This window comes from Mirounga angustirostris, unplaced genomic scaffold (assembly GCF_029215605.1).
Source record: "Mirounga angustirostris isolate CCGP_5_RB_7025 unplaced genomic scaffold, mMirAng1.0.hap1 SCAF_4, whole genome shotgun sequence".
Lineage (NCBI taxonomy): Eukaryota > Metazoa > Chordata > Mammalia > Carnivora > Phocidae > Mirounga > Mirounga angustirostris.
The window spans coordinates 25,293,057-25,309,556 of NW_026991712.1; the positions used below are offsets into that span (position 1 = coordinate 25,293,057).

The 16,500-nt window shown below is 32.0% G+C and overlaps 1 protein-coding gene across 3 annotated transcripts in view; it reads left to right on the forward strand.

Annotated features, from left to right (window-relative positions):
* Positions 1–16,500, forward strand: part of CSMD3 (CUB and Sushi multiple domains 3) — a 1,202,189-nt gene that overhangs the window by 127,937 nt on the left and 1,057,752 nt on the right. For all 3 annotated transcript variants that reach the window (XM_045896021.3, XM_045896023.3, XM_045896024.3), the window contains exon 2: positions 1,801–2,023. In XM_045896021.3, the coding sequence (XP_045751977.1) occupies positions 1,801–2,023 (223 nt within the window). The remainder of the gene's footprint in view (positions 1–1,800; positions 2,024–16,500) is intronic.

Sequence of the window (16,500 nt, forward strand, 5' to 3'; positions counted from 1 at the left end):
CTTCTACCTTATCCAACTTCTTGGTAACGTTCTAAAAGGCCAAAAAGAACCACAAGAACTGTGTTTATATCAATACTGAATATCCCAGGTTTAAGACTTTGTGGTAAATAGAAATAATCAGAGTAGGTTCCTGAAGTAAAAGTGGGTAAGAGGATAGGGTTGTACTGATTAATTCAGCCCTGAGCCACCCACCTCACCATTAGAATCAGTAGAGCCAGCTATTCTAAAGCATACAGTTGTTTGGTAGAGAATTGTGTCCTCTAGCAAAAGCATGGTGTTCTTGTGAAAAGAGAGAAGAATGGATTACATCCCAAATCATTCTCTGTCTGCCACAATCTACAACTCTGGCTTCCCATCTTCTGTGCATGGTTCCTCATATTTTTCAAAAATATCCATACCTATCATATACTCATTCCTTCTCAGAGAGGGGTGCCCCATATTTCCTACATTTCTATATCCAGTTCCAAATATAGATACTTTGGGTAGTATGGTGTTCTCTCCCCCAAATTAGCTTGTATTTCTGACTTACAGCTTCATGACCCATAAGCACCGTGCACAACCCACAGATCTGGAAATAACACCAAGGTGAAGAATTCTTACCAGAAGAATTCTTATCAGAACTTCCGCAACCATGGATCCAGTCTTTAATTAGACTAGTCTAGAAACATGCTGGGACCATCTTCCCTGACCATTGTCTAAATTTTAGAGTTTTACATTACCTAATATGACTACAGACTAGCATATATTCATAAATAATTTCTCAAGAAACATGGTAAGTTTTCTAGGTGTCTCCAAGAGTCAAGCTGTCAATAATTTAGATTTCCCATAGAATTAGAACTCCCATAGAACCATGGAAGTTCTTTTTTTTTTAAAAAAGATTTATTTATTTATTTATTTATTTATTTATTTATTTATTTATTTATTTATTTATTTTAGAGAGAGAATGAGAGAACAGCGGAGGGCCAGTGACAGACAAGAAAATCCTCAAGCAGACTCCTCTCTGAGCATGGAGCCCGATGGAGGGCTCTATGCCATGACCCTGAGATCATGATCAGAGACAAAATTAAGAATCAGACACTCAGCCAACTGAGCCACCTAGGCTCCCTGAACCATGGAAGTTCTTAAGATGGCTACTGTCAGTTGTCCAGGATTCAAATTTTCAATGTATTTTCTTCCCAACCTTAGGTTTGACTCCGGTATAGTTAGTTTAGGATTGTGTTTATCCTGGGCCAACTACTCTGGTCAAAGAAAGAATGATTACATAGATTGTTTTTTTTAGATCTGAACCATTTTTCCTTCTGGTAGAATCAGGGTGGGAAGGATTTTCCTAAGGCACATTGGCTACATGGCAGAGATATGGACAGAAAAAAAAAAAATAGCATGTTTTACCAAGAAATGTGGAGTTAATTTTTTAAGACATAAAATGCATTCAAAAATTATTTAATTTTCATTGTTGTTCATGATTGTCCATGATTAGATTGGAAACTACTTCAGGGAAGATATCATGTTCTAAGATTCTGTCTGTTGGATCATGATGTGTGGAGAAACTTACTTCATCACCTGGTTTATAATTCCTAACCACAAGATGTTTGATAAATGGCAAGTTTTTTTTTTAAAGGAGTTTGCTAGCTATGCCTTATCTTTTTAAAAAAGAAAATTAGATAATTTACCCAGCCCTTGCCATTTACAAAATTATGGTAACATAGGGCTTAGAAAAAAGGCTTTTTCAAAATTATATGTCTCCTGGATTGTTTGTGTTTTATATAATATTAATGTCTGTTTATTTGTCTTTTGTTTCAGGATTTATTTATACATGTGGTGGAACTTTAAAAGGACTTAATGGCACTATAGAAAGCCCTGGTTTTCCATATGGATATCCAAATGGTGCAAACTGTACATGGGTAATAATAGCAGAAGAACGGAATAGAATACAAATTGTTTTTCAGTCATTTGCTCTAGAAGAAGAATATGACTACCTATCCTTATATGATGGACATCCTCATCCTACAAACTTTAGGACAAGGTTAGTGTGTTTTGAATGGAGGAATGGAGGGAAAATATGTTATGGGTAAAAGTTTACTTTACACAAGATACTTAACATTTGTGATACAATTGTAATAAAGTCATATTCACCATTTAATTTTTGTTCTTTTGGAAATATATCATCTCATGCACAAATTAGCTCAGTATCTTTGACTTCATAATACTAGTATATTAATATTATCTCTCAAAAGAGTGAATGTAAATTGAATTATGACCTCTTTAGATTGGTTAAAGGTATTTTGTTTTTTTAAATACTTAATTTTCAGGCTTCATTAGTTATGGGCGTAACTGTTGATAAAGTGAAAGCATACCATGCAATGTGGCTACTCAACTTTAATATACAGTATGCAAAATATGTAAAAATCAATATTCATATAAGAAAATACATTAATTTTATATAATGTGTGTAGTTTATAAAATCTAAATATCTGAAAAATGGACCCGTTTATGTCACTAACTGGGAAATTTACATTTCTGTAATACAAATGAGATTATTTATTTTTAAGCTACTTGATAAAACAGGTGTGAAAATCAGTTGTCATCTATTAATTAAGTGGTTCTTCAAAATTTCTTCTTGGAATATAGGGTATCTAAACATGAGAAATTTCTGCTTAGTAAAAACTCCTTTTAAATATAGATCAACTCTAATTCAACCAAGTTCAAAATGCCAGATTTTACATATTTCATTAAGTCCCAGATTTTTACCAATGTGTATAATTTTTTAACTGTAGTAAACTGTTCTTGAACTTTTAATTTAAAATATTCTAAGCAGATAAACTCTAAGAATTAAAGACTCTTTACATACTTGGCTATGTTTACACTCAGAATGATAGTTAAATATATCTGAGTTGTTTCAAACCACATGTCTATGCAAAGAAAAGGTCACTAGATTGATTACTGATGAGGGTTTGTTTATTTGTTTGTTGCTATACATTCATTTACAAAGTATTACTAATTGTTTCTTCCCTTACTCGAAGTATTTCAATATCTACCCTTTAAGAAATACACAATAAGGCTGACATGTCTGTTATTTCATTATCATGGCCAAGATCATTAAAGGCTGAATGTCTCTTGTTAATGACATGGCACTAAGTCAAGATAGAAAACAGATGGTACACTAGAGGGTGTGTGTTGGGGGGGGAGGTGGGCAGGTATCTGTGTTCGCCTGTACACATCCAATCAGACTACAGGCTAAAAGAGAATAAGAAAAATAATTCTCAGACTTTCCAGTGGGTTAAAATGATGTATATTAAAGTAAAAGGACAAAGCTTTTTGCATATTTTCTTTACAGCAGGAATGTGTGCAATATAATTGGTGTAAACATAAAAAAGAAAGAAAGCACTCGATGCTACCTGGCAGTTTCTAACTATAAAATCACTGAGAGTATGGTTTGCAAAAGTATCTATTCTCTCTAGATCCCCTTGAAAATGAGAAAACGCATTTTTATTTTACTTCGGCTCCTTTTTTCGAAGAAACAATTGTGGCCTCTGGGAAGTTAAAAGACTTTGTCAGATGGGGAAAATCAATTTTTTCTTCTCATTCTTTCTTTCCTAATTTGTAAATGGGAATAATAGCACTTAATTTACAGAGATTCTGTGTGTACTACAATGTAATGAAAGCTCAATAAATCTAATCCTCAGCATTTATTAAGTCCCCCGTACCTGACACTACCAAGTATTTTGTATTCATTATATTATTTAACTTCTCAAACAAAGTGAAAAGATTCCTATTATTATCATCAACGTTTTACAATTGGGAAAATGAGTCTTAACATTACTTGCCCAAGGTTAATTTTGTTCAAAGTAGCAAGAGGCAGGATCATCACTGCAACCCATCTTTGTCTCAGTTCAGAGCTTAAGCTTGTTAAAAAAAAAAAAAAAAGAAAAGAAAAATGAAATAAAATTCATAATATATTATTCATAATGTATATAATCTCTATCACTTATGTATTGATATATGAATTAAAGTCTATTTTTTCTTTGACAAAATTTAATGTATAGATAAATAATAAAAATATTTTAAGCATGTATAACATACAAAGATATAAACCAAAAGATAAATTACAAATTTATTCTTGGTTTTGTTTTAAGGTCACTCTTCCAATATGTACTCTATACAATTTTGCTCAAATTTGGATATATAAGGTATCTATTGGTTTTTATGCTTAAAGAAATACTGTTGCTAATGTTACAGCTGATTTTAATTAGAAAGACTAGGGAGAAAAAATCCAATGTGTAACCTACAGCACCTTCCAGACTGTGTTTATATACAGTCTGCTGTTTGATTAGAAGCTGAAACTGTTGCTGACAGTTTGATTCATTTTTGTGTCTCTCTCTTTGACTCACTGTTTTCTTGCTTTTTGTTTCTCTCACATTCTCACTTAATACATGTCCTTATGGTATGTCTGCTGTTCTGTATCTTTTGGAGATTTGATACTTGTATTTTGTTATTTTCCGTTAACTCCAATGGTTATTTTTTAATGGCTTGCTATAGCCGCCTTGCAATAAAGCAGAGAAGAGAAGGTTTGTAGGTCTTGTCACTCTTGCTTGTGTAAGTAGAGAGACATATTGGATTTGGCAAACACAATTTCATACTTTCAAAGTATTCTCTAAAACTCCAATTATTGATCATCCTGCTTGTTTTCCTGTAAGTTGTTAATTTATTAAATAAAAATTGATATTGGGGGCTAAATGTGGTACTTGCACCAACACACCATTAGAGAATTCCCTCATAGTTCTACGTTTAGCTTATATCATATGCTGGTGCATTTAAACAATTTGGTTTACTTGATGCATGAAAGTAATTCTAAGCTTTATTTTCCTTTTTTATGTGAATATTATATTTTCTCAAAAAGAAAATTATGCCAAAGGTAAAAAAATAATTTTAATCTTATGGGACATATTTACATATTTAGGATCATACTATATATGCTATTTATGTTCTTATTTAATCTCCCTACATTAAAATATACATATTTCACATGTGACTAGAATTTTTGTTATAATCAAATGATCAGATGCTTATATTTAATTATATTATAATTCATTTAATTATTCTTCTATTACAAGACATTTTTGGGTTTTTTTCTTTTATAAGTAATTCAGATATCAGCATTAGCTTTAATTCAGATAACAACCTCACACCACCACCCCTAGGTGAAACGTATTCCAGAAAAACAGCATTTCATTCTAACCTCAGTTGTAGAAATTGACATAAAGAATGCTCAGGACCAGTCAACAGACAAAATAGGTCACAGTATCAAAGTGTTCTCATTCACACTTTCTATTTTACTATTAGAAACAAAGTTAAGTTTTTGAGAATGTTTAATTTTCTAAAGAAATAACTTCTAAGGTTATCATTGAAAAAAAGGAAGTAGTTTATCATAAAGTTGTAGTCATAGTCTAGAAATGGCCACAACATGAATTTTATCTTCTTAAGTTGCATGAATTTTCAGGAATTAATAATGCTAATAATGCTAAAAGTAAAAGAGATAAATATAATGCAGGTAAATGTAAACATACAAAAACTCTTCTGGGGGAGGCAGGCAATAAAAATAAACAACCGCTGTACAGATACAGAAATCCATCTGAGGGGGACAGGTAGTGAGGAGAGAGTCTGCTATTTTAATTTTTTCCAGTTTAACCAAGATAATTGACATAGAACATTGTGTAAGTTTAAGTCATACTACATGGTAATTTGATACATATATATATTGTGAAATGATTACCACAATAAGGTTAACACCTCTATCACCTCACATAATTGCATGTGTGTGGTGAGAATCTGATTTGTTCTCTTAGCAACTTTCAAGTATATAAATACAGTATTGTTAACTATAATCACCATGATATACATTAGATGTCCAGGACTTTTCATCTTATAACTGGTAACTTGTAATATTTGACCAACATCTCCCCATTTTCCTAAACTTCAGCTCCTGGCAACACCATTCTACTCGATTTCTCTGAGTTTGGCTTTTTTAGAATCCACATATAAGTGATATATCATATAGAACTAGTGGTTGACTTATCATCTATTGATGGACACTTAGATTGCTTCCATCTCTTAAATAAAGCTGCAACGAACATGAGAGTATAGATATTTCTTCAAGATAGTGACTTCATTTCCTTTGGACATGTGCCCAGAAGTGGAATGCTAAATAATATGGTAGTTCTATTTTGAATTTTTTGAAGAATATCCATAGTGTTTTCCATAGTGGCTGAACAAATTTACATTTCCACCCCAGTGCATTAAGTGTTCCCTTTCTTTGATATCCTCACTAATACCTGCTACCTCTTTTCTTTTTCGATAATAATCATTCTAACAGGCATGAGGTAATATCTCATTGTAGTTTTAATTTCTCTTTCTCTGATAATTGGTGATGTCAAGTAACTTTTAATTTACCTATTGAGCACTTGTGTGACTTCTTGGGAAAATGTTTATTCGGGTTCTCTGCCCATTTTAAATTGGATTATTTGTGGTATAAGATAGGGATCAAATTCATTCTTTTGCATATATTTATCCAGTTTTCCCAGCACAATTTATTAAAGTCACTATCCTTTCCCCACTGGCTATTTTTGGCTTACTCATCAAATATTAGTTGACTGTGTGTGTGTGTGGGGGGGGTTCTTCCTTGGCTCTCTATTCTGTTCCATTGGTCTAATTTGTTTTTTGCCAGTATCATACTTTTTGGTGACTGTAGCTTTGTAATACAGTTTGAAATCAGGAAATGTGATGCCTCCAACTTTTTTCTTCTTGTTCCAACTTTGTTCTTCTCATAGTTCTTACTGGATTGCTTTGGCCATTCAGGGCCTTTTGTTGGGTTTCATATACATTTTAGGATTGTTTTTCCTATTTCTGTAAAAAATGCCATTGGAATTTTGGAAAGGACTACATTGACTCCACAGAGAATTTTGGGTTAATTATCATTATTATTAATAGTTAATATTAATCAATTATTAATTATAATTATTAATTATTGTTAATTTAATGATATTAATCCTTTCTCATCCATGAACAAGGAACAGTTTTCCATTTATTTGTGTCTTTATTGTTTTTTGCACCTTTACTGAATTAGTTTATTACTTCTAACAGGGTGTTACTGTCTTTAGGATTTTCTGTATATAAAGATCATACCATATGCAAAGACAAGTTTACATTTTCCTTTCACATTTGAATATCGTTTACTTATGTTTCTTACCTGTTTGCTCTGGCTAGGACTTCCAATACTATATTGAATATGAGTAGTGAGAGTGGGCAACCTTGTCTTGTTCCACATCTTAGAGGAAAACTTTTCAACCTTTCATCATGGAGTATGATGCTAGCTGTGGGGTGGTCCTATATGGACTTTATTATGTTGAGTTATGTTACTCCTGTATCTAATTTGTTAAGAGTGTTTATCACAAGTAGATGTAAATTTTTGCCAAATGCATTTTTCTGCATCTATTGAAATAATCATATAATTTTTATTTTTCATTATATTAATGTGATGCATAACACTGATTAATTTTTTTATATTGAAACACCCTTGCATCCCAGAGATAAATCCCACAATCATGGTGTATAATCCTTTCAATGTGCTGTTGACTTTAGTTTGCTAGTATTTTGTTGAGATTTCTGCATCTATATTTGTCAAGGATGTTGGCCTGTAGTTTTTTTTTCTTGTGGTGTCCTTATCTGGCTTTGGTATCAGGGTAATGGTGGCCTCATAAAATTTGGAAGTGTTCCACCCCCCTTCAATATTTTGGAAGAGTTTTAAAAGGCTGGACTTTAATTCTTAATATGTTTCATAGAATTCAACAGTGAAACCATCTGTTTATGGGTTTTTATTTGTTCAGAGAGAAAAAAGGCCAATTGGAGCATCTGTAGGTGAGGCACCCCTAACAGCTCATGGGAAGGTTTCCTGATGGAGTCCATGATGCTGTAAGTAGATCCTGTTTCTGTCTGAAGTCCTCCGAGAGCCATAAATTCCAATTTCCCAACTGGTCTCTGTCCCCCAGTATTCTGGGTGGGATGAAAAAGAAGGGAGTCTCTCTAGCAGCATCCTATACAGCTGGGAAATCTGGGCATCATTCATATACTTTCACTTCCCCCCATGAGAGAAATCAAGGGCTGAGAAGGCTCATCTGTATCATCTTGAGGAAAGAAGTACACAGGTAAAGCGAAACTGTTCCTCTTACCAACTTTGATGCATCCAATCTTAATATTTTTTGCTCAAATGATGAATTGGAACATCTTTGTTGGACTCCTGGACTTCTACAAAGCGTCTCTCATCCATGAACAATTGTCTAAATCAGTGTTCTTTAGGGGAAGATGGGAGAAAACTTTTATTCCACTATTAATGATGTTACTCAACTTTGAAGTTTTAAATGTTGTGGTCAGAGCTGGTTGAGTAGAACCAGTAAGAGCTGGGGTGACAAACGGAAGTGAGAGATTTCCAAGGAAAAGGAACAACCAGGGCAGACATCCTAATTGAGGAACATGCATGTGAAGATGAGTACACAATGAGGCCTAAGAAGTGATGCAATAGGGCAAGTCTATACAAAGTCTGGCAGACCATTGTAAACACTGATTTTTTTTTTTAAGTGAGCTAAAAGGCCATCAGGGTTTTGAGTATGGATGTGACATGATCTAACTTGGGTCACCACCAACAGAGTCAACTTTTGTACTGCACAAAGTTGCCAGGCCTTAGATCCAATAATCCAGCCTCTGCTACTTTAGTCAGGTTCATGCCCCTGCCCCAACCCATGGTACTGTTTTAGTGTGGGCAAGGAGACCTATTTTGAAATGCATTCCCAAGAAGGAGGTCCTTTTGCAATTTCTCCCACCAGTAAGGTCACCTTTTTGCAATTCCCATAAACCATGACCTATTATTGTATTTCAGAATCTGAAAAGATCACTTAAGCTATTCTATAGGAAACAGATTCTGTCAACAACTAACAAAAATTTACCATTTATTGATAGAGTCAATTCTGTGAGAGAAGTAGATATGAGATGAATAACAAAAGTCACATAATATGCAACATCATTATATATAACTCTATTCCATTTCATCTTAAGGAAAAGTTATTTTATATGAAAATGTGAATTTTTTATATTTAATGGCAGTGGAGAATATAAAATTTTTGAGAAAATTAAAATATCTAACATAGTATAACTTCTCAAAATTTATTTGTATAAATTTAATTTCCTATCATTATAAATGTTAACCAAAATATAGAGATTGCAAGATGTGACACCATGAATAAAAACATTTTTTATGATCAAAATATACATCAAGGGCGCCTGGGTGGCTCAGTTGGTTAAGCGACTGCCTTCGGCTCAGGTCATGATCCTGGAGTCCCGGGATCGAGTCCCACATCAGGCTCCCTGCTCAGCAGGGAGTCTGCTTCTCCCTCTGACCCTCCTCCCTCTCATGCTCTCTGTCTCTCATTCTCTCTCTCGCAAATAAATAAAAAATTAAAAAATATATATACATCAAATAAAATATTTAAATAATGATCAAAGAGAATTGTTTTCAATATGTATAAAACAAAAAGTCATGATATACTTAATATAAATAACTTTAAAATATGAAAATTATAGTCATATGAATGGAAATATGCAAAAATATGCACAGGGAGTTCCCAAAAGAAGAATGTTAAATTAGTGATATAAAATAAGAAACTAGTAAAAATAAATCTTGGTAGCTATCAGAAAAAACAAAAATAGCAATGTAATATTTTTCAAATATAAAACTAAGACCTAAACAATTGTAAACACTGTTGGTGAAGATATTTAGGTACTTTCCTGCATGAGTAATGGAAATATCAGTCTATGTACTGCTTCTGAAGGACAACAACAATAACTAATAATTAAGGTTATTACTTATAATATCAATCAATCAATCAAATGTCTCCCTCTCCAAATTAGATACAGAATTTGTTTTGCTGTTTTGTTTAAAATAGCAAAATTATGAATGTTTTGTGATAGAGACTGATTAATAACCAATGGGGAAAATGCAGCAGTTAGATAACAAATCTTACAACAATTTTTTATGGATGGAGCAAGGGTTCACAATATATCACTGGATAGAATAAAAAAAAACAGATTGTAAAGCAGCATGGATAATAATATAAGATAGCTTGTGCATTTGTGTCTGTGTTTGTTTATGAACTGAAAGATTTACTCCAATATGACAACTGTGGTTATCTTATGGTGATGGGGCTATGAGGATTTTTCCCCTTTTTACTAATCTTTGAATTTTAAGATTTTTACCTTGAATACCCAGAGGCATTAGAAAAAAATAATTTTCTGGTTTCTTTATATCTCTTCCAAATTTCAAGTATATTTTTTTGATATATATTACTTAGCAATTTAGGGTTTAAATTTTAAACTGGAAGAGAGAACATTGACTAATGACTATTGACTAAGTCTTCTCTCAGTAAATTAGACCTTCAAATAATCAACCATATCATAAAACTTTATTTTTGAAATTTTCAAATTTACAATCTAAGTGTATTAACACAATCTAAGTTTACATACTTAATAATATAAAGGGATTGTGAAGAACAAAACTATTTTTTAAAGTTAAACAATGCGACATCTAAATAATTATGTGAGTCTGTCAAAATCATTTTATTTTTTTTAAACAGTTCAGTCTTTTATTTTCCAGATAATGGTCCTAAATCAATAGAGACAAACTTTAAGCATGCATATTTATATATAAACATCTTGTTCTCAATGTTGACTAAATAGAAAACATTGAATTATATTTTGAATTAAGTTAATATATGTTAGAATCAAAATTTTATTTATAATTGGGGCATTAATTTTCTACAGCTCAATATTTAGATCTTAAGTGTACAATTAGGTTTTGATGAAACATGTATAAACTCATGTAACATCCCTATTAACCTACAGATATTTTCATCATCCCAGAAAGTCATATCCTATTCCTTTCCAGTCAATCCCCATACTTCGGAAGGAACCACCGTACTAGTTTGCTTTACCAGAGATTAATTTGCCCCTTCTATATTTATATTCATAGAAATCGAATGCTACACAATGTACTTTTTGTATCTGGTCTTTTTCACTAAGCATACTGTTTTTGAGATTCATAGACATTGCTGTATCAACAGTTTATTCCTTTATGTTGTGGAATAACATTTCATCCCATGAATTGTTTATTTTCCTGGTAAAAAAAGTTTGGATTTTTTTAAGTTTGGAGCTATTCTGAATACAGATGTAATAAATATTCCCTGCACGTCTTTCTGTGGATGCATTTTCATTTATCTAGAAAAAGTACCTAGTAGTAGAATTGTTGGATTATTGGGTAAATCTTTGTTTAATATCATAAAATACCCCCAAATAGATTTCCAAAGTGGTTGCCCTATTTTTTATTCTTTTTTGTAATTATTTTTTTAAGATTTATTTATTTGAAAGAGAAAGCGAGAGTAGGGGGAGGGGCAGGAGGAGAGGGAGAGAGAGAATCCGTAAGCAGACTCCCTACTGAGCCTGGAGCCTGAGGACGCTCAATCTCATGACCCATGAGATCATGACCTGAGCCTAAATCAAAAGTAAGCCTCTTAACTGAGCCAAACAGGTGCCCCAAGCTCTATTTTATATTCTGCCATCATCGTATAAGAATTCTGATTGCTCCACATCATTGCCAACATTTGAGGTTGACAATCTTATTGTGCTTTTATTTTGCATTTCTGTGATTACTAATGCTATTAAGCACTTTCTTATGTGCTTATTGAGCATTTATTGATGTATCTTATGAAGTATCTGTTCAAATATTTTGCCTATTTTTAATTGGGTTGTTTGATTTGTCTTGATATTACTGAATTGTGTCTTTATTCAATCCTTATGCCATTTTTTGACAAATATATACATTGCAAATGTGTTTTTCCAATCTTTAATTTTCATTTTGTTATACATCTTTTGATGAGCTGAAATTTTTAATTTTGGAAAAGTCCAATTTATTAATTTGAAAATTTATTAGTGCTTTCTAGTCTGATAAATAGTTACTTATCCAAAGACAGAAAAAGATTCTCCTACATTTTCTTCTGAAGCTTAGGAATATTATCCTTTATATTTAGATCTATAATAAGCCTTGAAAGTATAAAGAAGTCTATGTTCATTTTACTCTCTGTGGATATTATAGTGAATAAGAATTAAGATGGCCTACATATTAAGGAATCCTAGAACTGACAATTCAATATTTATATTGGATTGGATTTCACTGAGCACAGTTACAATGAAGCATATTTCAAGTGCTTTTAAAAATGATTACTTGATCAACTAAATTTTGCTAGAGAAAGCTCTATCTTATTTTTCCTATTTCTATCATAAAACTACCCCTTGTTGTTGTTGACTTTTTTACTTTGTGATTATCCATAATCTATTTATACCTTCTTGGTCATAGTTATAAAATATACTTCACTACTGTGGCTAAATTCTCTGAACTTTATTCCTTTATTGTTACTGAATATCATTTATTTACCTAGTATTTTTTTTTCAGTACTGTGAGGGATAAATATAATAGATGTAATACATCTTATCACAATTTCTTGTTTAGTTTTACAAACTCACTGGATTTTTGAGATGACCTTAGAATCCACAAGCCTAAGGGATATAATGAAGGAATACTAATTAGAATGAATAGAGAATAATCATGGCTTGAGTTCCCATTTGTGCAATTGGTAGACCTTTCTTCCTCCAAAAAATGTTGGCAGTATCCCCATAACTGTTCCTGAGCAACCACTATAGTTTTCTTCTTACATGATTAATCTTGTCTCTGTTTTTCTCTCCTTCGCTCCCTTAATTTCCCAGTCAGGTTTGATTGAGATGGTAAGACCTAACCCAATCTGTTGTCTCTGAAGACTTCCTCCTTCAGAGTTAGAACCTGTAGTCCTTGTATCCTGATTATCTATCTCTCTTGTATAATAAAATGTCTGTGAAATGCAGAGGCTCTAAGTGCTTGACGTACTGGCATAGATGACTCAGTGTGTGTGTTGTGTGAATGTGTACGTGTAAATTGTATGTGATATTAGCAACTGTTTACTCAGTAAAGAGAAGCAATACTAGGTTTTTCTTATTTATGTATAAAATTAATGAGATCTGCAAATGGCAACATGAATTTTGCTCACTGTTAGTCCAATTGTGTCCTTGGTGATGGTGATAGCCGTGTATAAAAAATACAGATGTCAGAAAACACAGAAATTGAGGGCAGAAGTGGGTGTTTCTACGAACATATTTGAAAAGGATGCTATATTGTGGTTAGTACCCTCTTCTCTAACGCTTTAATTTACTAAAGACTTATGGATCACCACAGGGCATGCAAGTGAAATAGAAAAAAAAAAAACAAAATTTTGATGCACCTTAGGCAGTTAATGATTCTTCTCATTCGCTATCATTTCTCACTTTGGAGCATTCAAATTAATGATTGGATAGATCTCAAGGACAGTCGGGGTTTCTAGAACTTTTTGTCACATAAAGGACTCTTTCAAATCTGAGTAAGGCAAGGATTCAAGAGTATACACAACCATTTGTTGTTTATACTAGGCACATTGCCAAAAAGAATTGAGTTGCTTTGAGTGAAGAAACAGACTAAATCAAACCATTAAAATCATAAAAGATGTTAAATCATAAAAGATGTCAACAAGCAAATTTAAACACTTTGTTCTATGAATTATATTTATTCAATCTTTTATAGCAAATCTGTGAAAAGTTTACTCCCATTAGCCTGATTTCAGGAAAACAGCAGATATTTTAAAAGCAAACTATACATGGTGTTATAAGTCACTAACTAGTGATATTTCTTTTGCAAGTCACTTATTCTCCATAAACATTCATTTTTTCTTCTGTAAAATGGCATACTCAAAATGCGGGTTTTTCTCACAGAAAGGAACTAGATGTTCTTATAAATATAAATGTTTTCAGTAACAGAAAATTTCATATAGCAATCTGAAACCCTAAATAGAATTTTTAAATTAGGCATCCCAGATGAACTCTTTGTGAATTCATCTAAATTGGTTAATATATGATATTCTAAGGGAAGCTACAAATATGCTACATCTATTAAAAAGGATCATTTTTCTGAATACACACTCTGTCAGGCTATATATATACAATTCTCATATCATTTCAGATATTCTTCCCAATATGCCTAAAAATACACAGATGAGAAAAATAATTTTCAGAAAGATCAATAATTTCTTCAAAATCGTAAAATTAGATTTTCAAGACACGGAAGTTTGAATCTCAATAGCACAACTCATTAGTTACATTTATTTACATTTCAACTATACCATTTTTAGAATGATTGATTAGATTTACTTTAAACTAGAAAATTACAGAATCAGATAACTTTTACTGACCACTTATTTTACAAAGTCATTTTACTAAATGCAAATTGAAAGGTCAAGAACATTAAAGCGTCCATATTTATATCAGAGTCTACTTTAAAAAAAATCACCTACTTGCTGTTATGACATGTACCCAAAGATATATTTTTGTCATAAAAATTATTGTACACAAGAGAAGTAAATATTCCTTCATAAATGTTTAAAGTTTGGTGTTCTTAAGATAGTAGAAGATATTGAGCTGACATAGAAAAAAATTAAATTTATCAACATAAAAAGTAAATAATTGATTAAGTGCATGGTTATGTATGTTATCTTTTTAGAAATCTTGAAGACATTTCGATTGTATTTTAAATGGTATATTTAAAAAAAAATAAGTTAGCTATGTACAAATTAAAAATGGTATTTAAAAATTCTTAATTTGATTTTATAAAATATAATACTAATTTGGGATAAAGGTTGGGAAGATAAAAATTAAATTCAAGTATTCAAGAAATATACATGATAATTTCCAAATAATATTCCTCTGTAAATGCAGATTTAAAAGATTAATCTTGGAAAACAGAAGGGATCATAAATTTGTACACACACACATACAACAACCATAAAGACTTTACAAAATCAGTGGCAAAATCTAGTGATAAAATATTGTTATCCTTAACCTATATTAAAATTAATGCATTATATTTGTATTATCTGTTTCTTTTAAAATTGCTTTTTTGAGGTATTGGAAAATCAAAATAAAATTTCAGAATCCTTTTGTATATGTGAAACTCTGATTGGTGGACAGAAGGACTAAAAAATGCATAGAATATTGGGGCGCCTGGGTGGCTCAGTTGGTTAAGCGACTGCCTTCGGCTCAGGTCATGATCCTGGAGTCCCGGGATCGAGTCCCACATCGGGCTCCCTGCTCGGCGGGGAGTCTGCTTCTCCCTCTGACCCTCCTCCCTCTCATGCTCTCTGTCTCTCATTCTCTCTCTCGCAAATAAATAAAATCTTGAAAAAAAAATTTAAAAAAAATTAAAAATGCATAGAATATGGAACTTGTCACAGCAGCTATCAATGTGTTTGTGGTAATTTTTTTTTTTTAACGCATGAACCAATCATAACAGCCTTATTTCATTCATTTTTAAAATAATATTTTATAGTTACAAAAGTCAAATTATTTGTGGGTGCGATAGGAATGCTAGAAAATACTCACCCCCCTCCCCAAATATAAAGCAATATGAATACAACCCACTGTTCACCAGATCTATTGAGATACTGGTACTAAGTTACCATTTAATGGATCAGTTACATTTCCACATGAATGTCCTGTATACTCTCTTTTAAAAATATTTTTGTACATAAAAGTATTTAAGTATGTAAAATACAATTTATGAAGGATTATATTAGAATGAACACCAATAAGCCTACCACTTAACTAAGACAGTGCCAATATTTTTCTTCTCTATCCCTTCCCGGGCCTTACTCTGCCTTCTTGTTAGAACCAAATATTCCCATATTAAGGCCATCTCTTCCTTAATTAAAAAAATATAGTTTAATCATACATGAATGTAACTAAACAACATAAAGTTTAATTTTGCTTATTTTATAGTTTTCTGAGACTTGCATTTTGACTCAACATGAGGTCTCTAAGAGTCATCCAAATTGTAGCACATTGCTGTAGTTTATCCATTTTCTTTCAGTCTAATGCAGTTATGATTCAATTATGACTATAATGCACTTTGTATATTTTCTAGAAGACATTCATTTGTATTGTTTTCAGTTTTGCTTTTACAAATAATGTGTCTATAAGTAAACTTGTATATATCTTGTGGAACAGAGTACAAGAGATTCTCTTAGATCTGCGTGGAGGGCCAATTCAGTGTATAAAGAAGATGCAATTGTTCAAATTTATTCAAATTTATGTAAAGCTAATTGTTTTCCCAAGTGGTCACACTACTTTACAACACCATGCATGATATATAAAAATTATTTATAATATGTAATGTTTCTTGATATATTCAGCCCTTGATAGCTAACAGAAATCTTAATTTTCACAATCCATTGGTTGTAAAATTCTGTGCCATGGTTTGAATTTGTATTTTTCTGATTGCATGAGGTTGAA